Source organism: Homalodisca vitripennis, chromosome 1, assembly GCF_021130785.1.
Source record: "Homalodisca vitripennis isolate AUS2020 chromosome 1, UT_GWSS_2.1, whole genome shotgun sequence".
Lineage (NCBI taxonomy): Eukaryota > Metazoa > Arthropoda > Insecta > Hemiptera > Cicadellidae > Homalodisca > Homalodisca vitripennis.
In genome coordinates this window covers 155,318,070-155,343,102 of record NC_060207.1, presented here as the reverse complement: position 1 = coordinate 155,343,102, position 25,033 = coordinate 155,318,070, and the positions used below count along the sequence as shown (strand labels likewise).

Below are 25,033 nucleotides of genomic sequence, written 5' to 3'. Positions count from 1 at the left end.
GGATAGCAAAAGAGCACATATTTACATTATTTTATAAATAATGGTGCATTTATCATTCCTATAAAAAATTGTGCATGTTTGCAAAATAATTTATAATTCCTATTGAAAAACTTCCTAGAGTTTGGATTCATAATTGCAGCGTAGGATTATAACTATCAATACGAAGGTAAATAAAAACAAAAGTAAGAGGAAAAAACCATTTAGAATTTGTACAAAAGATGATAACAAATAAATTTAAAAAATGGGTCTTTCTCTTTCAAGAGAATTCCTTACACATTATAATTGAATAAAAATGTTTATTTCCTACTATGATGTTGTGTTTCAATACAAATTTCAACGTTGATGTAATAATATAGCAACAAACAGATTCTGAACACTGATTTCATTAGTTTAGTTTAGAATTAACTAACAATAAGAACAACACGACAGTGAACTACTATAATCAGTATTATCTCATCAAATGCTTTCTCACAAAAATAAAATTATTTTATTGATGTTCTAGATACATGTAAAACATAAATCTATAACAAGGCTGTGTCACTTGCCTGGATTAAATCTGAAGTATTTTGGGATTTTGCTAATATTTTCGTTTTATTGTCAAGCAAAACGATCTTGTCTGGCCCGACGCCAAGAAGCCGAGCAGCCTGAAACAAACACATTCATGAAAAGGCTTCCAAATTTTCAGCAGCTCCATATATTTGATTATGAAAGATATGGTACTAAGATATTCGTATATTATAAATAAATGTGTTCTAAAATGAGTTTGCTTCTTATCAATACGTTAATTAAAACAACTAATCCCACAAGAGTTATAAAAGTATATTAGTATTAGTATATATAATATATATATATATATATATATATATATATATATATATATATATATATATATATACTATATTAGAGTCGATATATTAAAGGGATCAATAATTCGTTTGTTATTATATGTTCTTTACGTAAATGCTTTTGAATATTATAAACCTAATTACTAATAACTTGAAACTAGTTTATTTACTAGGAAGAATTATCCCAATAACCAAGTTTTTTTTCGCTTCGTTCAAGGTTGGGCAGTATAACATAAAAGTCGATGTCTTGGAAAGAAAACCTTATATCTCAATTTTTTCTTCAAAAAGGACATTTTGGTGTTTCTAGCCCGTGGTTTTCAATCCTTCACAAGTTTCAGCTGTTAAAATATCACATTACACTGCTCTCTAAAGGCAATATAAAAAAGAAGAAAGACATGTACATTGGCAGTCAGTCAAGTTTAGTGGCAAGAACATGTGATTATTACAAATATATATTTTTGGAAAAGAGGGACTATGAGATTAAGCCCCAACACTATTAGTTTCAAATTCTAGAGTTGATAAGCCATTCTAAAGAACAGTGTGAATATTTTATGAACACCCAATATGTTTTGTGATATTAATATGGTTTATTTATTAATGTGTTTAACATTAAAAGTAATCTATTAGATCATACCAATCTAATAAAATCTAACAGAGATCAGTTAGCAGCGTCTAAGTCCAAGGCAACACACTTTGAATCTGTGATAGAGATAGTATACAGGTTTCAGTCTTGCTTGTGACCATAACAATTTATCAGCAATTTCGATCTAGTAATGTGCCAATCTCCTTGTATAATAAGGTCCTCTCGCAAGCAGTGGTCTATTTTAAAAGAAATATACACTATTATATTAAAAATAAAACGTATCCATCATTTAGGAGCACACATAAACATGTGTGGCATGGAACTGAAAACAAATCATGGAGGGATGGAAGAGTCCGCTTTTAATTACTATGTGGACAAAACATGTGTGCAATGGAGACAATTGTGTATTGTTTGTGAAGGCTTGTTTTGTAACAGATCTGCATCTGCCACCTCTGCTTTTACATTTATCAAACTTTTTGCCCAGTACAATATTGTTTTAACCTTAATTCCTAATATGTCATTTAAGTTTATACCAATTGCTTGTTATTTTGAATAATTTTACTAGAAAATGACTTTATATAATTTATGTTACTTTATATATTTATATTATAATTAGGGTAGTGTTAACGATATAATCTTCTAATTGGTTATAGGGGTTAAAATACGGAAATGAAGAACGTATATTTAACATGTACATTATAAAAGTAAAGTATGCAAATTTCTAAATAATTTTAATATAGTAGTATTTTATTAAATTAATCCATTCATCAGAATTATATACTAGTTTTCATATGAAAGAGATATGCCTATACTTAAACCTTTGATATTCATAACTATACTTAGATGAAACGATAGCCCCATTTGGATTGTTTGATAACATAGTCATTAGCGACAAAATGACCAAACTAACTCTCTTGCCATTTACAAAGGGAACACGCCGGCGGACCCTGTGTGAATAAAAGTTTTCTTACCCATGCATTGTTTTACATGGAATCTGAATAACTTGTATTTCGTGTTTGACTACAACCACGGTAACCATGTGTGTGTGTGTGTGTGTGTGTGTGTGTGTGTGTGTGTGTGTGGTGTGTGTGTGTGTGTGTGTGTGTGTGTGTGTGTGTGTGTGTGTGTGTGTGTGTGTGTGTGTGTGAGTGCGTGATTTAGTAAAAATAAAAGCAACTTGATCCGTTATCCACCAACACTTGTGAGGCAAGTTTCACTAAATGGAAAATAAAAAAAACTGAATATTATTATACGTGCACCTAAAAGAAATGAGAAAGTTGGTACTGCCTTTATAACAATTGCTAATGATAAAATTGAGAGTAAAATAGCAGAAATATTTTTTACTTTTAACCGTTATAATACATTTTACTGCATGAAAAACAAGAAGACGGAAAATTAAGTAAAATTGTTGTATGTATAAAAATCCAAACAGAAATTTTACAACTCTTTACTAACTCTAGTGCAAGAAGAATCTATAAAGAACGATTTTTGTAGGCACGACTCATTCATACTTATCATTTGACTATATTTAACAGGTATCTTTCCTTTTAAGCTATTGAGTTATACCTTTGCATTCTGTTGTTTAGATGAATAAAACATCTAACATAACAGTTGATGCCGACGACAGTTGAACACAAACCTAATTAATTGGCCTTGGGCTCACGAACTATGTACACCTCCACAGTTTGTTTTTACACAGAAATACTCCCTCATATTCCGCAGCCCAGATGAAAGCGAGGGAGCTCTGTTACACAGGGTGCCTGAGGCCCATGTTTTAACTACCCTCTCCGTTCTTCACAAGCTTGTATTGCTTTATTCCTTGTTTCCTCTCAGCCATGAAACTCTCCATTATAATATACCCTTGTTTCAGTTAATGTCTTCTACATAGGTATTTAACTTATTTATATAAATAACTAAACGTCTGGAGAATTGTTCAAACAAATAAACGCTGCTATTCACCGATAATAAAATTGGTAAACATCTTTTAGTTATAATATCTGCCACTAGAAGTTTACTTTTTTAAAGGTTTCACGGTAAGTTTCATTAAAACAGTACGTAGATGTAATTGTTCTATACAAGTTTTTAATACTTACAATTAAATAATTTAGTGAAAGGAATTGTTTTAAGATTTTAATAGGACTAAATTTACGGACATTTAACATTATTTAATATATAGACTTGATTAATTTCATGGTCTATCTGTCCACTGCAATATCTGACACAATTATAAGTTTTAAATTAACCAATCGACACTAAAATATCAAAACTATTGTAACTATCCAATGATAATTCAAGTTAAATATTGATTTGAAAAAACTCTGGAAAATTGATTATGTTAAGGGAATTAGGTGCTGAAAAATCTATTTTTCGAGTTTCAGCGGGCAATTTAAATAAATTTTGTAATCCTTATAAGGAATCTATTGGACAGCTTTGAAAGTTATAGTACATTGTTTTCCGGAAGACAAACAAGATAATTAGTAAAATCCGTAGATTCATCAAGTTTTCAGTACGTACTTATAATTCCAGCAAGGTTAAGTCGATAAAAGGACGTAGCAGACATTGCATTAAAAATTAAAATTACTGAAATCACAGATAATACGGAAAAAAAATGTGCGTGAGTGAGTTTAGGAAAACTGTTTAATTTCCTTGAATGATTAAAAACAGGTTTAGTCATCTATATAAACTGAGTTTTAATTATTTTTTCTGAATTATCAAAAGATTTAATAACTAATGTAAGTAATTCTAAAATTATTCATATCAAGAGAAAATCATCAATAGTAGTATTTTTCAAAGTTAGCGCTCGAAATGTAACAGAGCTGCACTGTAACCGCATGTTACGAGGCGAAGAAATGTTATAGTGCACAAGCAGTTGATGATACGGATTCTGACTTCAAATTACTAACCACAAAAAGAAGAAGGATCGTTATTACAGAAGAAGATGAATGGGCCAAGCTAGGGAGTGGTAGCGGGCTCTGTTGTTGTAGCAAGGCAGTATTCATGTGGCGTAATTATGGTAAGAGATACTAGAGAGCCTTGGGCACCCTTTTCCAGTCATCTTTTCAAAAAAACCACAATTCCTAATTCTGATAAAAATTACTAAGTGAATTTGATTACATATTAATTTCAATTTTAGTTCAGAATTAAAATAAATTCAATTACGGTGTTTAATTAAAGTTATTGATGGGTCTGTATATCTGCGATGGAATCTGTCGTTATCTTCTCATCGAATCAGCACTTAAAATAATCTCACAGTTTTCTTAAATTGAAGACAAGAGCTGTTTCAAGCCAGCAGAATGCAACAATTAGGGCTGGGTTGTGGTAGTTTTATCTGAATTAAATATAATTAATCTGGATTAATATATAATTAAATTAAGTTGGACTTTGATTATGGAATTAACACTCTACTCGTAAATTTTTAGTGTTTTGTGTAACCTTTAATTTTTAAACTTGCTGTTGTGGCAATAAAAAGTTACCTGCCTTATCGATATCCTACTTATACAAATAAATAAATAATTCTACAGTCTACTGACTTATTTTATGATTACGAAAGTATCAAATTTATTCGGTAGTTGGATTTTACGTATTGAAATGATGGTACAATTATAAAATGATACGATGATGATCTTTTAATATCTTAATTATTTACGTCATATGAATTTAGATTTGATTTTCTAAACAAAACCAGAAAACCTAGTACTGGACACATCCACTGTAGATAAGTAATATATGCACTAATTGGGACAAGGCGATTTAGCATTTCCTCTCTCATTAGCATGATGTATGGTAGTAATTAATACGTCATGTTTAGCCTGATTTGTTGCAATATCTGTTAGCAACAAACATTAATCATGCATTAACATTTGACATGATAACGGGTGACATGTAGGGCTATAAATCTGGCCTGCCTTTGATAGAGAGGTCACCTCTCTTGGACCTAAAAGTAATTGTTAATCTAAGTTTTCTGTTAATAATACAGTATGTAAAAAGTTTATATAGTGTGTAGTGATAAATGTTAAAAAATACACTGGACTTCGTAAAATGTCACTAAATTAGCATAGAATAAGAAGAATTTACATTCAACATAAAATCACATTTGTGATAGCGACGTGCTCTTTCTAGACGAGATTCCGAGAAATTCAGAAACTACAATGTTACGCCAGAAAACGACAGTATCATTATAGGCTCATGATAAATTGAGAACACCTTACGTTAAATATGAGCAATGAAATAAAAAATCTTTATAATGTAATGAAATTACAAAGATGTATATATGTTTAATAACGGCTGGTGCAACATATGAAACATAATTTTGTATTAAATACTAAAAAGGCAAATAGCAAAGAAAATAGGAAACCTATTCTGTATTAAAACTGTATGATGAATGCAGAAGCTGATCACCGTTATAAAACCAAATCTTTACAAACAATAAACAATTGTTACTACTGCACTTTGTTTCATCTGAATGGTAATTAAAAACTGATTATTATTACTTAAGGCTTCAGCCGAGATGGGAATTTTGACAACGGTACTATACCGAAAGAATTATTAAATTTCTACAGAAATTTAGATAATATAGATAGAAATACATTTCTGAGGTTCAAGTTTGAGAAAAGTGAGAATAAAAAGCTGATTGAGAAAATAATCCACAGCTGACGATTTATACGTTGTGTAAAAACCAAACAAGATTAGGCAAATGCTACGGTACGTAGAGTTGAATGAGCAGGAAGTCGAAGCTCATATATCCCAAATTTACTCCAAACAGCTCAGGAAACTCCTAGGCTATATAAAAAAAGAAATGTACCCTGCTTACACCATATATTTGGTTTCTTTACCCTTTTCAGAGAAGAGTGGAGCAGTCACTATGATTTTTGGTAAAGTATGAGCCAAGAGTATTTTTTGTCAAAAAGTTATCGTCCACATAACAAGCTAGACCTAGATTTCGAAACAACACAGTTTACATGTTTAGAAAAGAGGGCTTGGAATCTAAGAGAAGATTAAAATCCTACACGTTATACTTTCTCTTTGTCCTGCTGTCCTACTTCTTTTACAAAAATTAAAACAAAATCGTTTTATCACAAACCGTACCTATTACCATTTTTGTACTGAGGTTCGAGGGCGTGCGTTTCATGATAATTTTGTTTTCAATAAATAGTCTCAAACTAAATGACGATGAGACTAAGATTATAAAATTTTACCTGGCGGATATGGTTTACGAGGTATTTCATTACAATGGGGATTTCCTCATACATTCAGACCATATGTCGTTCTTAGGTATTAAAATTAACTCTGGCCTAATGTGGGATTCACAACTCGATCACAGGCTAGCATTAGGCTTACCAAGGCGCTCTATTGCCTTCGGTATATATATATATATATATATATATATATATATATATATATATATATATATATATATATAATTTATTAAACAAAGAAACCTTAAAAATTCGATATTTCTATAAAATCTACCCTTGTTTTAAGCTATGGAGTTATGTTGTGGGGGTCGGCTTATGAGCTCTCTTTGGCGAGAGATTTTGTGCTTATAAAAAGGCACTTAGGATTATCTGCGGCTTCAGAGGAAGGGAAAGTTGTACAGAATATTTTTGTCAAAAGGGAATCTTAACTTTGACCTTCAGTTTTGTCAAATCAATTTTTGTTTTCAATAATAAAAGTATATTTCCTCAATATTTCCATATGAGGAATAATACCCAATAATTCCATTCATACAGTTGCATAATTCATAAAATGGATTAAAGATCTTTAAAAAAAATCATCATTATATTTGGGACCAAAAATATTTCATTCCTTGCTTTAACCATAACAATACCCTCACAATCTACCTTTTAATGTTGGGACCCTTTCTTATAAGGGGAAACATATATAATTACAATGTTTTAACAGTTGTTAATTGTCTTTTATAATTTTAGTAGTTAATAGTTAATAACAGTTATGAAATAGTATTTTTATACGTTATGACTTTTGGTTTGAAATATTGTAATATGCCAATAAATAATAATAAGTATTATATTCTATTTCTAATAAATTGATAAAGTTGGCTGAGCACCAATGAAATGTTTTCTGCAACTTTTATTTACATATAATAATTGCTGAGATAAAATTCAGATCAATAATACAAGAGAATCATCAGACAAGCTGTTGTAACGTGAAAGCTGGTGGTGTAACATCCGGATTAAAAGTGGAGTGTTGAAAGTAGGGAAAATTCTTCGACCAATTGACACGCATGTAGATGTATGTCATGAGGAAGAGAATGTTATATTTCATGAAGTAAATTTATTCTAGTAGTGTTTAGAGATATGTGTCAAGAAAATAACGATGAACTGACGAAGATAAAGGAGACCGAACTGCAAGAAAACGTACAGATACGCAAATCTCTGCACAGACAGTATATGGATCATGGTGACAACAAACAAGACACAATCTCACCCTCCTTAATGCAGTTGACATCGTATTTCCGGTCAGCTCTGTAAACAATAAACTGTCTGGGATGACTGATACATACTTAAGCATGTTTGGGACAGAGCAACAATGCTGTAGCTAATACTTACGGAGGTTGAAAATACTTCATCGAATATTGTCAGTAGACTTTGAAATTTATGTTACTGTATACTAAAAACAGTTAATGTTTGTTCAAGTTTTTGCCTCCCCAATGACTAATTTAAATACATTTTATTTATGGTTATTATAGAGTATGCTTTTAAAAACAAAATATTAAAATACCACTCGACCAAATTTCCAGTTAAGTAGTTTTTTTTTTTAATTTTGTATCTACCAGTACGAGTAAAGAATTGAAGTTGCTACAGTCTGTAGTTGTCAAACGCATCTTATAACAAGTAGCATATTTTGTCGCCCAAGCTATTCAATTAGACAAAAATTTGGTTAGTAATAGTGAAGAGAACTTTTTTTATTTTTTTTCTTCATATCTCTCACTACATATTACATTTACTGTAAAATCTCATATAAGATTCAACGGATTTCTTAAAAAACAAACTTTTTTAAAAATACTAGACTTTGAATTCAAAATCAAGATTCAGTTATTATATTAATGGAAATACGTATGGAATGATCGAAATCAGATAAATTATAGCAACAGCGTAGTATCATAGTTAACTATTTTTTTAAATAGCTGGACTTAACCAACGATTGATTATTTTAGAATATTGTAAATGTGTTTAGCCGAAATTGAGTTTTGACTGAAACCTACAAGACAGAGAGCACAAAACAATGTTCTTTGGCAAAGTGTACATACACATGTAGGACATCAGGTGCCTGGACATTTCTTAGACATGTATTTCAGTGCATAAGTGGTTATGACGGATTGAAGTAACTCCGAACACACTACGCACCAAAGAGCTTACTTTACTTTCAAGCCCATACTACTATTAGATCAAATTCACATATGTGTAATGTTTCCACCAAAGTCACAAGCCCAAGAAAGATTTGAAAACGAATAAGAGCCAATCGTTACCTTCTTCTTGGTCTTGCCTCGCAGCAGCTCCTTGACCTGGTAGACCTTGCAGCCATGGGCCGGCAGACGCCTACATGTTTGGATGTACAACTTCTTGAGCTGCACCTCCGATTCATACACTGACGTGTGAAACAACTTCCTCTTCTGTTCCTGTAACAACAAATAATGTAAGTAAAGAGGATGGCCTGGTAGTGTTCACTGCTGTTCTATATCCTCATTGGAAAATACACTGAGTATAGCAAAAGCCGATGTGTCACTTACTCCTGGACAACTAATGAATTTCCAAGAACATGTCACTAACCGTAAATGTTGAGATATTGGGAAAACCGTTGGTTGATTGATGAACTTGGGATCTCAACAGGAGGCAGCCTCATCTACAAATCTCATCCATCCAAAGTTCCTTTTAAAGGTTTCTTCAGCTTCTTGTTTCAAGCGAGCAAAATCTGTTATGACCCATTCTTGAAATATTTCGTGAACCCTTGATACCATAGATTAATTTTTCTTGGTCTCAATTCTGGATTCAGTCTCTGATTCTGGATTTCATTTGGTTATTGAAAACAAGGGGGTGGTGAACGGGAGCACGTGACAGTTCAATGGACATTTTTAACTTAAGGAGAGTCCTAGTATTACTGTCTCATCTGCATGAAATTACTCTTCTTTCCGTAGAATCCTGGATCGTGTTAATGCTCACTTCATTCACGTTTGATGAACATATAAGCCAAGTGGAAGGCGACTTTTGAGTGACCATTAACGAGTCAGTTGGCTTGAGAGTTGCCACATCCTAATTATCGATGTCGTATGTATCTCAGTGGCGGAGATGTTATTTGAGGCCGTATACACAAAAGATCAAGTATGGCAGTGAAGAAGGACGCAGTAAGCCAGGTATGGCGGTAATATAGGTATAGGAGTAACGTTTTTGTCGAAGAAATTTTGTTCGTAAAGGAAATTCTTGTGTTGAGTGATTGGTATACTATGATTGACTAAATATCTCATTAGTACAATATCGATATTTTGCTTCAAAGCGCGGAGATCTTCTTTAGTTTGGGCGTAATATATCGGCTGCTTTAGGGTACCCGAGACAGACATTTCATTCACCTCTTCAACGTACGGAAATTGGGCGAATTAACATGTGTGAGTATTGTGGATAGCGACGCTTAGCCTATTCACTTTTGTTTCCGTTTATATCGTTAGTAACGTAACCAAATAGTCCGATTATCGTTCTTTCTAGCTATAAGATTAGTGGTGGAGTGCAAACATTTAGAGCTCATGAAATTCGGGTATTTGTAATATTTTTCGGTATTTTAATTTGAACCGTCCATCCGGTATTTTAATTTTTTAGTTGACCATCCTATGATCACTACCAGGGAAGTAAGATATGTCTAGAAGGGGTCTTGTTTTAGAATGTTATGACTCCCATTCTAAGTATTATTAGACCTATGAGACTATGTGACCTTAATCAGTTACAAGCACAGAACAAATAACGCACAACCCCCACAATGAAACTTCGCACCGCGACCCGACGAACGACAGAACTGCCTGCAAATTTGCAAAGAAAAAAAAACAATACCATATAAAAAGTAATAGGATGTAAAAAAGAAAAAAAATAGTATGTTATACAAAACGTAGTTTAAGAAGTTATGTAAACAATAAAAATTGAAAGAAGGTACTTGAAACGAAGAGGAGTACACAATAGTTCAAAATGTTCATTTCCCAAGAACTACTTCGTCATAAATAATCAAATAATGTCACGTACAAATAACAAAATTAATGATAAAAAAACAAAATGTTGCATACGTTGTACATTAAATAGGTATTGTGATATCTGTCATAACAAATATGAGGTTATAATTTCTATTTAAATAAGTAAAGATGTGTCAGGAACTCATAAAAGAGCGTTCATAAGGAAATCTTACGCATTGCAGGAGAAGAGGTGTTTGTCAAGTAGAGGATGGCACACATAATCTTAAACTTATTATTAAATCGCGTTGACATAATCGAGTAGTAAATAATAAACAGAAGTCCTTAAAAATTAAAAAAGAGATTGCAACTCACCCCTTATAGGACAAAAATTTGAATTTATAAATCTTGATGTGACCGAAAATTGAATAAGCATGCGCATTGGTATGTATTTTCTTTTCTATCAAGCTAAGCATAACTGCGTAGTAAATAATAAAAACGTACCCTAACATTACGAAATAAAAATAAAAAGTGATGCAATAAATGTTTGAAGGTTGAAGAAATTTCTTTAAATATGATATTCAGAAGTAAATAATAATAGTGTAGTACATGGTAAAATAATGCTTCTATACATTCATAATGCCACAAATAAAATAATAACCCGTTACAAATTATTTCACAAAATATTTGTATTATTAATAATTATTTTACAGTACCTCAAAAGTTATACATTTTTTTATATTCCAAGTAGAGGATTATCTTTGCATTATTAAACTCAACAATTAGTTACATATGAACCTGAGATCTGATTTAATTAAGATGTACTTCTAAATCTAATTAGCAAATAAATATTGATAATTTATATATAAAAATCCTGTCATGGTTTTGGATCGTTAAAACTAAGGAGATTAGGTTAAGCAGGTTTAGAGTCCATTATCTGTCTGGTATGATTATTGATTCGCAATCAAAGCCAATTAGATTAATTTGCATCGTACCATATCATCCAGGCTTCCTCTTCACGGGTAAAATTATGGATCGGATATTACAAAAGTGTTGTCAATAATCTGTTTGGTAGTCAGATTAGTAAGTCAGAGTGGGGCAGAGACAGAGATACAGAGAGGGAGAGGAAAGAGGGAAATGTCGGTGTATTAACTTTAGATAAAGTGAGTGTTCAAAGGGAGCGGACGCCACGCCGCGCAGCCGCAAAATATCCTGTGAAACTAAACCCACCCTTAATTAGACCAGGGTGGTAAAGATGAAACCAGAGACAAGAGAATATTTCCTGCTTTAACAGAGGTTTATATAAACAATCATCTCTTAATAGTAGATGTGCTGTGCTCTTTACCTTCCTTACCAGCTGTTATTCATGTCGTGTAGTCTGTTTTATTCTCTTGTAAAAGTCATGCTTGACTCTTTGATTAGCTCTTGAAGATTATAACTAGTAAGTAATGTATTAATGAGACTCTTGTTCTGACACAAGTCCCTGAACGTTCCGAAGACTAATGTCACTGTATCCCGGGAGGCGACAGAAAATTTGTACTCAATAATAACATGAAAACTGGTGTTTCGTGCAGGCGATAAGGGAATTCCCCATAAGGAAGAAATCCATCGTCAGTCGCGCTAGTTTTGGGGTCCAAATGAGAGGGTTCCAAAGGGGTATATAATACCAAAATGATAATTATTGAAGAATTCAGCACATTTTAAAACCTCATCCAGCGATGTAAATAATAGGTATATAAGCTTCAGCAAAAGAAATAAAGAAATGAAATATTACCTGGTAGTAATGATTTTCAGTTTTATTATTTATTTGGCTCATGACGCAGACATAAATATTATTTACATAAGAATTTTAAGTAGTTTTTAATCTTCTCAAATTAAAACTAATTTTATATTTCTTCGCTTGAAGTTTGTTTTTAACGATGGAAGGATTGTAGATAAAACAGGATTTTCCGGACATTTGCCATAGTTCAGTGATACAATAAAATCAGGAGTTACTTAGGTGTTTTCTCAATTTTGTTTTTGCCATCCAATTCCTCTACCTCCCATTGTAATACACACCAAACCTATCAATACACTGATTAAGTTAATTATAATATGGAGAAATGACTGAAACGATTTTAGGAAAAAATACGTTCTTTCCCACTGCACCTTGGTATATACTCGGATTACTTGGAGAAACCCCTCTCCACATTTCCTGTATGTATAATTTCATAAGGATTCAGGATCCTGTAGCAAATAACATTTGTGATATCGGATGTCTTTACTAGACGATACAATGTCTTTAAGCAGCCCTGAGGTAATTGGAACAAATTCAACACCTGCTACCCACATTGTCTGCTGCACTACACTTCAACACGCGCGTGAGCGGCACTGTTGTGAGCGGCACTGCTGTGAGAGGACACCATGTCACTGTTACATCTAACGTCTCAGCAGTAAAAACCTATAAAAATAATTGAGGATAAGCAGGCATTATTTACTACTGGGTAAAATTTGTTACGGTTGAATTTCTAAACTATTTACTGGTCACATTTCCACAGAGTTCATTAATTGCTGTTTCTCTAGACAAAGTGGTTCAACCATATTTAAATTAATTGAATAATTTTAAACGTGAGTGTTTTTTATGTTTTTTTATTGAAATTTATTCATTATGATGAACACAAATTACTATTTTTGGTTCTAGCTGGTATCTTAAGCCGTACTACTTCTTATCCTTAAAATCAATCAAATCCTGAAATATTGAATAATACTTTCTACTACATTTCAGAACACACTTTTGATCTCTAGCCCTGACCTTCTTCATCTGCTTAGATAAAGATATGTGATTCTTATAATCTGATTAAAGCATTAAAAATAAATTAAGTAAAGACACCTTTGTTTTGTACCACAAATACTCTAAATTAAATCTTTTCATATGAAGAATCCAGTTGTGTTAATACGTAGTCTCAATGCTATTTGGGAACTTTGAAAATTATCGGAATCCAGTGTCGATATCATGATACTAGTACAATCGATACTTGTGTAGACGTACTTAAATTATCGATAAAGTACGGTACATGTTATATTACTGTAATAAAGTATATGTTAGGGCAAGCAAGATTAATACTGGGTTAGCCTTGTCCTTTATATTTTATCTGTATTGGAATCGAGTCTTAGTGATGAAGGTATTTAGTAATATAGGAGGTACTTGTTATGCAAATAAATTACAAATACGTGTGGATAACGTACGAAAATATGGCCCTTTTTCTTGACATGAATATTATGGCCAAAACCGATGTTAAGGTCGGGTGATAGAGGTTTTGGACGGTAGCCACGACTATATACTGCACCCAATTAAAGGGATGATGATGACGTCTGTATAGATCCTGAACCTTAGAGCTTTTTTCACACAAAAGAGTTATTTGCCAGTTTTCATGGGCACGGTAATGAATACAAACAAGCCAAACACCAAGACATACGTTATTCGTGAGTAAGAGTAGATCATGGAACTAGGATCCTTTTTTTGATTTTGTAAACGTCCTGTATGAGAAGGGGCGTAGCCAAGAAGACGGGTGGTCGGGCGTAGGAATGCTTTCCACCAAAAACTTTAAATTAAAGTTTTATCCATTATTTAAAATCAAATTGAATTAATTCCATCAAAATAATAATATAATTTGTAAATGTATTAAAATTAGAGACAATTCTTTGTTATAACTGTTAATTTTTTATTTTAATTCAAATTAAAGGAAATTTTTTTAATAGTAAAATGAACCAAATTTATGTTTTAAACTCTTTTAAAGACTTGTATCCTCTAGCCCTTTATTCACACAATGGACATACAACCCCTCCCAACATGTTTCTCTCTGCACCTTTGTTTCTGAACACTGGAAAAGATGATAAACTAAAACTTTATTCTGTACAGTAAAATAGCTAGCTTTATTTTAATATTCAAAGCTAAAATACTGTAAGAATTCAGGAGATCTGAAAACTATTCAGAAGACACTCATAGAAGGAAATGCAGACGAAAGAGGATAATAACTTTCTTTATGTAAAACATTATTATGTGGCAGGAATGAATAGTCAACAGACTTTTCACTGCTGACACGAATTGCTGCCGTGCCGAAAACACGAAAATATATGGACTTGAAAGGTGAACTCGCGCCAACGACACATAAAGGCTGGTAAAGCTAACAGGGGAGGTGGTTTGTATGATGACGTCATCTAATATGTATAACTCATCAGCGTCTTCTGTCAATGCAGTGTTTACTTATTTATCCGACATCCATCGTCCCCATAGCGCCAACCACTTTCTACTACTTTACACTTTTGTTTTAAAACGTAACATTATCTGTGTTTAGATCGCAAGCAGATAATCACCTAAATTGACGCATTTCGTACACTCTGTACCTTAGGGCTATAAAAGCTTGGGTATACCATCCCAGGGGTTGCCAATAATTCTTAAAGATACTCAAATGTATGGTCACGTACTGAACTATGTATATTTACGTAATATTTACATAATAAGTACAAAACATAAAAAATAATTGAAATATTAATTGAAATAATGAACCAACGGAAATAGAGGTAGAGCAGACACACAGTAGTCACACTTTTAGAGTTATGAGAGCTATGAGATATGAATAGCTGTTACTATTAGCTGTATGTTGACATCGGGTTACCCACAGTCGGGAAAATCAACAAAAAGATCGGCAGACCAGAGCCTAATGTAAGGACGAGAGAATTGCCTCTACGTCCCTGCCAGTAGTTGATGTCTATCACGAACAAAACAAGAGTTACAACACTTAGCTACCTGTCACCAATGTGAGATCACAAAAATATGATATTTATGTTTTTGTTAATGAAACTGCAGAGTTAAGACTTTGTAACTTTTAAGTTTGTGTTGGATTCATATGGTACAGAGCAAAATTTTGGTATTCTGAATAGAGGGGAGACACGTAGTTTATAATTTATCAGATGCTTAAAATCTTTAGCAGATATGTCACATTAGTTCGACCTAATTTTACAGTTTTAATGTATCATTGTACACAAATATGCGGCTATAACTCTTATTTAAAATATTATTGACTATGAGTGAAATGATACGCAGAATATGTATGTGGATACCACGTATATTATTTATATTTGAATGAATACTATTTTAAAGTAATAAAATAAAATAGCAATAATTTAATCAAAAATAACTAATTTAATTTTAATGTCCCAAAAATAGTCTCCAACGGGTCGTTATCTGTCCTTTTGCGATATTTTTTTATCAAAATTCATCTGAATATTACGGTAAATCCCTCAGCATTTTTACCACATCCAGCTAATTTTCCAGTAAAATTTTTTGTTATTTCTTTAATTAATTTTTATTTAAAATACAAATATTTTTACTTCAAATTACCGCACTGGAATTGTTTAATTATTTACAGTATTATTTGTGTTTAAACTCAAACAAAATATTTTGTAGTGACTCATTCTCGAGCTCAAATTCTAACAGCCCATGTGGAAATAAATATAGAATAATAAAAATAAACAGAGTAAGATATTTTTACAAAATACATTTTATAGAACCAAATACTTAACTAACTATATTTTTGAAAACGATCATAACTGTAAAATACAACCTATGCCATGAATTATTACTATTGTATTTTACTATCTTGAGGATAAATTATTTTTATTTGAAGGACTTAAAACTGCAATAGGATTTTGAAAGATTTAACCATTGGCTTAATAATATTAACAAATAACTATTGCATTTCTATAATCTAAGTACGTGTAAATTAGAAAATATAGTTAATATAATTAAAATTACTAAGTATTTTTAGGAGAGAATCACTTAAACGGAGGGAAAATACGAGTACATATTATGATTGTTACGTATTTGTTTGACTAAGTATGGTCGTGCACCAGGTGTAAATAAGTACATACTTTATGTCTACGGACTTGAAAACTATAAGGTACATGCATAATTTAAAAACTGTTTAGTTTGGTCTTTTAAAAATTATATGTTTGTGGGTATTCACTGGTTTAAGGTTAAACTAGAAACCTCATGGTCTGTGGAAGAATTTATGACCCATCTAAAGTCGGCTTAGGAAAGCAAAACTAAAATTCCTAAGCACTCAATGGTTACACAAATTTTACGATTTACCTGTTTTCAAGTTTGTTTCCCGAGTTACAAAAAAGATTCGAAGCCATTTTTCTGTGAATGGTTATTACTCAAACGTTACCAAAACAAAATGTCAATCCTCAGCTCCCAATAATGCAACTGAGGTACGAGAGGTTTTTAGTAAATATTCCGATAGTGTAACTAATCTTCTGTATAGATGGCCAAACTCTGCATCCCAGAACCGTCTGCACATTATCCCAGGCTAGGGTTTGATGAGTATTTATTGGATTGCAAAAAGAGCAGTTTCGAAACAAGGATTCGAACCTAGACCACTGTGTGTGATAAGCTGAAAGGTTAACCACTCTAACAAGGGAGTCAACGGTGACATCCTTTGATGTACACTATAGAAATGAGATGAATCTGCGTATACAATTTCATCTACACCCTGGTGGCACTGCATGTATCGAGATTACATTGACTGTATGCACTATTTGGGCTTTGTAGATTAATCTAAAATGCTAATAACGCAAACAAAAATTCAAAAGTAATACTAGAACGTATTCAGAAATGTTAAGTTCTGGTCAATGCTCACTCACGTAGTTATCATTTTAAGGGACACGGAGATATTTGCATAGTATCCCATTTCACCGTCGTACCTACAATATATGGCAGAACCTGTTGTTGGTTGCCTGCGACAATAACCATACGTTATACCGCGATACACGACTCGTTTACACCGCGACGGACATCCGACACTTCCCCGCATGAATCACGACGATCGCGCCCGACCTGTGGTCCGAAGTGGTTTAATAGCCCATTTGGGAATTCCGTAATTCTGTTTCGCTTCACATTCAACATAGGATATGTGCGCGGTAATGAGAGGTTCCGATTACACTGTTTTAATTGAAAGATACTGACATTTACGTTTTTAATTCATCACACCATTCATCACTGAGTGTAGATTGAAGGAATGAGACAGTGTACTTATTGAGAACATGAAGGTAAAACTAAATAGTTCTAAAATTAGTTGGTACATCTGTTCAGTTTCGTCTCTTATTCAACAACCACATTTTTTCAAGTAGTGTACAGTAATATTATTTTATGAATAAAAAGTATTTTTGGAACACGTTTAAATTTATTTTTGTGTGTCAGCATCTTTTTGTCTTCCATCATTCCCTCTTATTTAATGAATAGTATTTAATTTACATTGAACATGTAACCTTACAACCCTGTACTGTTGGAATTTAAAATCATCTTATAAACATTTACATTTTGATGTGGATTAATAAATAACAAGTTTAAAGAGAATACATTTAGTTTTTTAATTACTGTGATTTGATTCTTCACTATTATTTCATTCAGGATTATAAAAGTCGCTTTGTTAATTGGTAAATCCGATTACGAAAATAGGGGATTGGTAGAATTTATTTCTAAAAAATCGTAGTTGCTTATACAAATTACATTTTTTAGGATTCATATCGAGGCAAAAATTTGAAAGTTTTGACTTTTAGCCTTTTTACATTTTATATTTTTTGACCAAAATTTGCTGAATGTTATATAAATAAAATGTACTCTTAATCTTAGAAACCATAGTTTTGGAGTCGTATGCATCAATCTAGTAAAATAAGTAAAACTTCAAGTAAAAGATTCACGTAAAGTAACTTGCAACATTTCAATATATGAAGTAAAAAGATTTGGCAAAGAAGTATTTCGTATATCTGTCCCTAGTTCGCGGTTAAATATAATTTGGAAGTCCGTAATAAGCTATTAATATGTTTATGTGATGATCTAAGAAAGAATGAACTGTATAAAGCGATTTTAAAGTACGTATAAAACTAATATGGAAACAATATTAGTATTAAAATAAAAATAAAATACGTATGAAGTGGTGAGAGAGAGATGGGACTTAAAGAAGCCATTTATCAGCATCAACACTGGCTTTGATAGTAGATTCCAAAGCCCCATTGAGGAGCGAGCCACTCTTACAGGTCACGTGGTCTGTAACCTCACTTTAAGTTCTCGTGTAGCAATCAGCAGTGAGGGATTTATGTAGCGCAGCCACAACCATTTCCCCGGTAAATATTATATCTAGTGGCTCCACCGATATAAACTTTAATTGGCACCACGAGTTTTAGTGCGGAGAAAATAATTAAACGTGCCAGGAAACATATAATATTTCCCAAGAATCCGTTCATGAATGTCTCCAGCCTCCAGTGCGGGTTATACCTTCGATGCTGTCTCGCTCTGTTAACAAACAAAAATAATCCCTCGTAGTAGTATGTATCAGGAAAAATATAAAATTCCAGAGGGTCTGATCGTGACCAAGTCGATGAGAAGTTTAAAATCAAAGGAATGATTGTTAGTATGATCATTCTTCCTGTATCTTCCTCTTCCCATATTTAAACGTCCAATTGTCAATTTTACCTTCCGCGCTGGAGAGATCATTATCAAAGTTTACGTCATTGGAAACATTAGGTGATTGTAGAAATTCAAAGGTGGGGAATTAAACCCACTAAATACCTTTATCCTTGTACTATCAACACAAATACTAATACATTTTATTGCTAAACGGAATCTAGAAATCGTAATATTACAAGAAAATATACATTATAGTTGGTTGACCATTCATGTTTTATGGACACTTTTCCGATACACGATGTTTGAAAAGGATCGCGTTTAGATCTCGTTCTCACGATGTATTGCTGAGCCCAGTCTGTTGTGTGCGACAAGAGTCGGGACAATAACCGTACGTTATGTGGCGATACAAGACTCGCTTACAGGTGGTGGACATTCGATACTTCCCCGCGTGAATCATGATGGCCCAAGGCGTGATTAGCCCTTTTGTGAAAACGTTTGGTTCTCGTAGTGTGCACAGCAATCATAAGTTCTGATAATAGCTGTTATGGAAAAATATAAGCATATTTTGTAATTGGTAGTTTCTGTTGCTTTGTTTAAAGTTTGTTATTGACGATAGAAGGTTTGAGAGATAAAAGGATTTCGGACATTTGCTATCGTTTTAGGTTATAGAAGGTGTAACACAACGTTTCGAGGATTGGAATCTATCCTCTTTGTCAGGTTAGGGAGGTATTATACATAAAAAACGAACAGAAAGAAGTAAAGACTTTCCTTTCCCTTCTTGACTTTTTTCTGTTCGTTTTCTTTATGTACTAATACCTCTCCCACCTTACGAAGAGGATAGATTCCAATCCTCGAATCGCTGTGTTTTAGTTTCTGATCCATAAAAATATAAACTAATAGAACACTTGATATTTTCACAGCTACAAAATATAAGTTGTACTAGTATTTATATAATATTTTCGTAATTAACACTGAATGCTGATTGTACAATATAGAGTAAAACGTTCTGTCAGGTAAAGTCTTCCATAACAGGTAATTTGGCATTCAATTAGGCTTTTCTTTGCAATAAAATTTGGGAGTGCTGATGCTCGAGCGGTAAAAGACATCGAACTTTGGATGTGATTTAGAGATAGCTCAGGTTCAAATCCTATATGTGAAAGCTTCGATTTTTATCAATAACATAGATACACTTGTACTGTATCGACTCCTCCTTATTTTGTTTCATAAACTCCTCGCACAGGCCAGTGGCCCATGAGGACGAGTAGAGTAGAGCTAAAAGGAAGTCATCAACCTCTTCTTAAAAAAAGAAATGTAAACAAGAGTAAAATATATAATATGACATAACGAGGTTATATAAAATCCGAATTATAGAATAATGAAACCTTGGAATGATGTATCATAAATATGCAAGTAGTGCTGAGTCAGAGATGGGATTTACAAGATGTAATTTATCACCATCACACTTGGCTTTGATGGTAAAGTCCAAAGCTTCGCCTAGATTAGCCCCTTGAGCAGCGAGTAACCCGAATTTTGTTGCTGACAGTAGTAAGAGAGAGACAGAAATATGTGGCCTAGTTAGTATTATTCGCTCTTATAACACAGCATTTAAGCCGTAATGGATGTAATATCTACTAACAGTTTATTTATTGTTAATAAATATCAGTGCGAAAAGAGAATGACTAAAACACTGTATTTCCTATCATGAAGCTACTTTAAAAATAATTTGTTCCTATGAAATAACTACATTGGGTTTAATTGAGGGTTTCATAAAATTTTTAGAAGTGAAATTTTCCTGTCATCTGTATTTGAGGTTAATAAGAAGATGTTGGCGAAAATTCAAAATATGAATAGTATAATACTCATCCATGGACGATAATACTTGATTTGGTTTTCTTGTCGATAGCATGCTACCTTCTAGAGAAGACCATTGGCTTTGCTGAATGCAATAACTGTCGTAGTTCACACTTATCACGTATGAAAATAATGGCAAACACTTTCTTATCCACATATAAACTTGCATTTCCCTATACCGTAAGAGTCAACGATGTATTGTGTTTGTCCACTGTGAGTCGTGTCCCACTGAGCTTGAAGTTGGAATATATCGTGATTGATAGGATTAATATATTTTTATATTCTATTTTGGGCACACACGAATTAGCGTCCGTGGGGAAGGTGTTCTTATTTAATATTAGCGTATTTTCTACAATTTAAGAGAAATGTTGCACATAGAATAAACAAAATACAAAATCCAAACAAAATGTCTTGATTGTTTCACTTTAAAGAGTTTTATCAGTATTCAAATGAATGAAATTTATTACAATTATTGATATCCTTTAATAAACATTTTCATATTTCTGCTAGAGTGTTACACTGACCGGCGTTCTTGTAATCCTCACTGTTTTTAAATTCTTAAATGAACTAAACCGGACACAAAGGCATCAGAATGTACTGTATTCATGCATATTTATATCTGAAAACAAAGTGATACGCATTGGACCAAGCGGCGCGGCGCGACGTTGACAACTCAGTGCACATCTAGCTTGAAATAAACCCGATATAAATTCAGCATTTTTATTGTTTATACTCAATCCGGAGGGGGGATTATACTAAATAAAGACTGAAATATAATACCCAAAATTAACAAAGTTTCTAAAAATAATCATAAGTTAAATGAGGAAATGGTTCGTCGATAAGAAGAAATGTACCATAGAATTACATTCATGTGGCTGGATGATGTTTATTTAAACGAAATAGAAATATGTATTTTGAACACTGATTATCTTTGAAAATAGTGCACAAACATCTTTAAATGTATAAAGAAAGTACATTATAGCAGGCTAGATCATACTTCGGGTTGTTTTTAATCTTTTGGGTCCAGCGATTTCTGGGCTACTTCTATGTGTCTCACCCACTCAGTGTCATAAAAGTCTGGATAACTTGGAATTATAATCCTCCCTCTTCTACAAGCATAATATCCAGAAGTTTTTATTAATTGTACTCGTGCCATAATCTAACACAACAATATTCCACAAAATGCCACTTTAGGAACCTGAGGCTTCGAAAAGTTCATGGAACAGGATCTTTAATTCCAGCCCCGTTAGATTTAGACATGTCCCTTCATTCCAATGCTTTCAGAGCCTCTAAGCAAGCGCACCTGCAAGTATTGCTATCACAAAATAAATAGTTGCGTCTCAGTACGATTTTAGCAAAATAAATTTTAATCAAAAAAGACTATGCGGAATCACTCTAAATCTTGGTTACTATTTTTGAAACTTTTCTTATTTTAAAATACAATTACTATCTGAAATGAAATCTAATACATATTGTTATTATTATGCGATTGAGCTACATAACATATAATATATGTTGGGTCTTGGCAGACATCGTCATCATAGTGATCTCGTATTATAGCTTTGATTCGGTGTAACCAAAATGAACTGAATTTTTTACGATCATCCAGGTCGAAAGCCTGGTTGGTTTTCCGCAGTCTCGGTCGAAAACATTTTTCTTAGTTTTTGAGGAAGTAGAGCGTTTTCCAAAAGTGTCACAAAACTGATGTAATAAAGGTGGAATTAGGCTGAGACTAGTGATTAACTTCTTTGAATGAAGGTTGCTTGAATGAGTTGATACTTTACAGTCGTAGGGTAAAAGACGAGACTGGCGCGGCAGAGAAATCGAATCAAAAAAGAGTGCAAGCTGTTGAGGGTTGTGCCCTTCCAATTAAAGGATCTTTTGGGCCCCAAAATCCTCGAAAGCATCAATATTGGTAAATGACTCTGAAATATCTGAAGAACCAAATCAAGGTTTTGACCCTCAAAGCCTCAATAAATGCCATAGTGTGCGCAAAAAATTACAAACAAATATGACTGGTCATATACACCCTAATAAGGTAAATATATCCTTATAAAAATTTAATATGAGAAAGAAATGCCTATGATTAAAGCCTGAAGGTATGGTAATTAGTAGAGTTACTAGATTTGAGGACGCGAGAATTTAATTTGCCAAAGACCCCTTTCCTGGTAGTTGGATCTCAAGATCCAAAATTCTAACAATTTTAATTTTAGTATGTCAAGATTTTTTCCATACTTAGTAACATTTATTTACATGATTTCATTTATGATGGTACCAAAATGATTATTACTGTAAAATTAGACAATAGTTTCAGTTTCCCTCTCCCTATATGCATGGGCATAATGGGATGAACACAAAATAACTACAGAATATATGAAAAGAATTAGAGGTTGCGGTTCACACAAATTTATGTTGCTTTAGAATATCCTCACCAGGGCTGTCATCTTGAGTGTGTCTGTTTACCGACTGGGAAATTGAAGTTAGCGACATTAGCATTTTTATGGGCTTTGTCTTGTTATGGATGGTATGCCTGTAAGGACCGTAACTGTCAACCTATACCGTTAGCGAACGTTTACTAAGGACTAGGTTGTATAACACCAAAAGAACGAGGCATGTCGATGGATTTTCGCATGTACACGATTATAATACAGTGATATTGTCACAGAATATTTCTTAGTCGTGAGCTTATACTGATTACTAAATAGTGTGGGGGGGGGGGGGATGCGTGCGAGCAAGACGACGACCTAGCCCTTTTGCCTCAATCCCTAATTGCCAATACAATAAAGCGAGATGTGTACGTGAAATGGAACTATGAATCTAGATTGAGTCAATAGTTTCGTATCAAGAGTGTAAATAATAGTCCAACCTCCATGACAACCTCGAGATTTAGATGTGGAATCATTCAGATTGCGGTATTTTTTGTAATACATAGGACTGCCGGACTGCCAATTGTAATACATAGACTTTGAGACATAGATAAGAATTGGATCTGCTGACTTTCTACGAGTGATAACCAACATAAAGTTAGACAGTAGAGTTCTCTAATCCACGATTGTGTGTCAAATTCGAGATCATGACAACAAGCATATGCAGTATATGCTTTTTGACAGAAGAAGACTTTGTAGAACCATGTAATGTATATATTTTCTTGATTGGGACCACAACGCTAATATTATTACACTCAAAAACACCTTAGACCGGAAGTAGTAGAGCAACAATGCAAACGTTACTACGGCACATTAAATGACTTAGACCGGGAAAATATTAGAGCCGGAAGTAGACACTTTTTGGGCTAGAACTAAAGTGGGTTTCTCAGACCTGGTATGTATATATTTTCTATCGTTTTTACGATGTTTTTACAAAGAAAACTCTACTATGGCAAGTATATAATATAACTGATCCGAACAAGAAATGCTTCTCACACGCTAAACCTGAGTAATTCCCTCACTCTGGTCTTAAATACTTTAAGTGTTACTTACATTTTTGTAGCTGTTCATCTAATATTTTGGGTAAATATGTAATTTCATTGGTATTCATAAAAATAATTTCTCTTTCCGACTCACGCTTCAATTTTAATATTGAAATTTATCAAGAGATTGGAATATCTCTCAATAATAATAAATCATTATATACAATAATACACCTTTTTAACACTTTTGATATATTTTTTATTTCGTACGATGTACATTTCAAATTCTAAGAATTCATCTTCAGGTAAATTTTTAGGTTAAGGTAAATTGTTACCTTATAATATTATTTATTTTATAATTATTATTTTATTTATTTATAATTATTATTTATATAATTAGTATACGATTTATATAATAATAATTTACCATAATCTAAAAATGTACCTGAATTCTTAAAATTTGAAACGTACGTCGTACGAAATAAAAATTATATCAAAAAGTGTTAAAAAGGTTTATTATTGTATATAATGTTTTCAAACACTTTTTAAAGGCTACACCTCTGATAATAATAAATCATTTTCAGGAGCGTTTATTACGTATTTATTACCGTAAATAAATACGGCTGTGACGTACCTGATACTCGTATTCAATCGCAAGCAAAGCCGCGAATAACTGCTAGTTAGTAGTAAGATGGAAACGAGTACGTAAGCTTATTTATTAAGTGACAAATATTGT

At 32.8% G+C, this 25,033-nt stretch overlaps 1 protein-coding gene across 5 annotated transcripts in view; it reads right to left on the bottom strand.

Moving 5' to 3' along the window:
* The window catches only part of LOC124374291, a 1,063,620-nt gene that overhangs the window by 56,285 nt on the left and 982,302 nt on the right, over positions 1-25,033 (bottom strand). For all 5 annotated transcript variants that reach the window (XM_046832534.1, XM_046832531.1, XM_046832545.1 and 2 more), the window contains exons 31-32: positions 8,915-9,064; positions 546-644 (exon numbers count right to left, since the gene is read on the bottom strand). In XM_046832534.1, the coding sequence (XP_046688490.1) occupies positions 546-644; positions 8,915-9,064 (249 nt within the window). The remainder of the gene's footprint in view (positions 1-545; positions 645-8,914; positions 9,065-25,033) is intronic.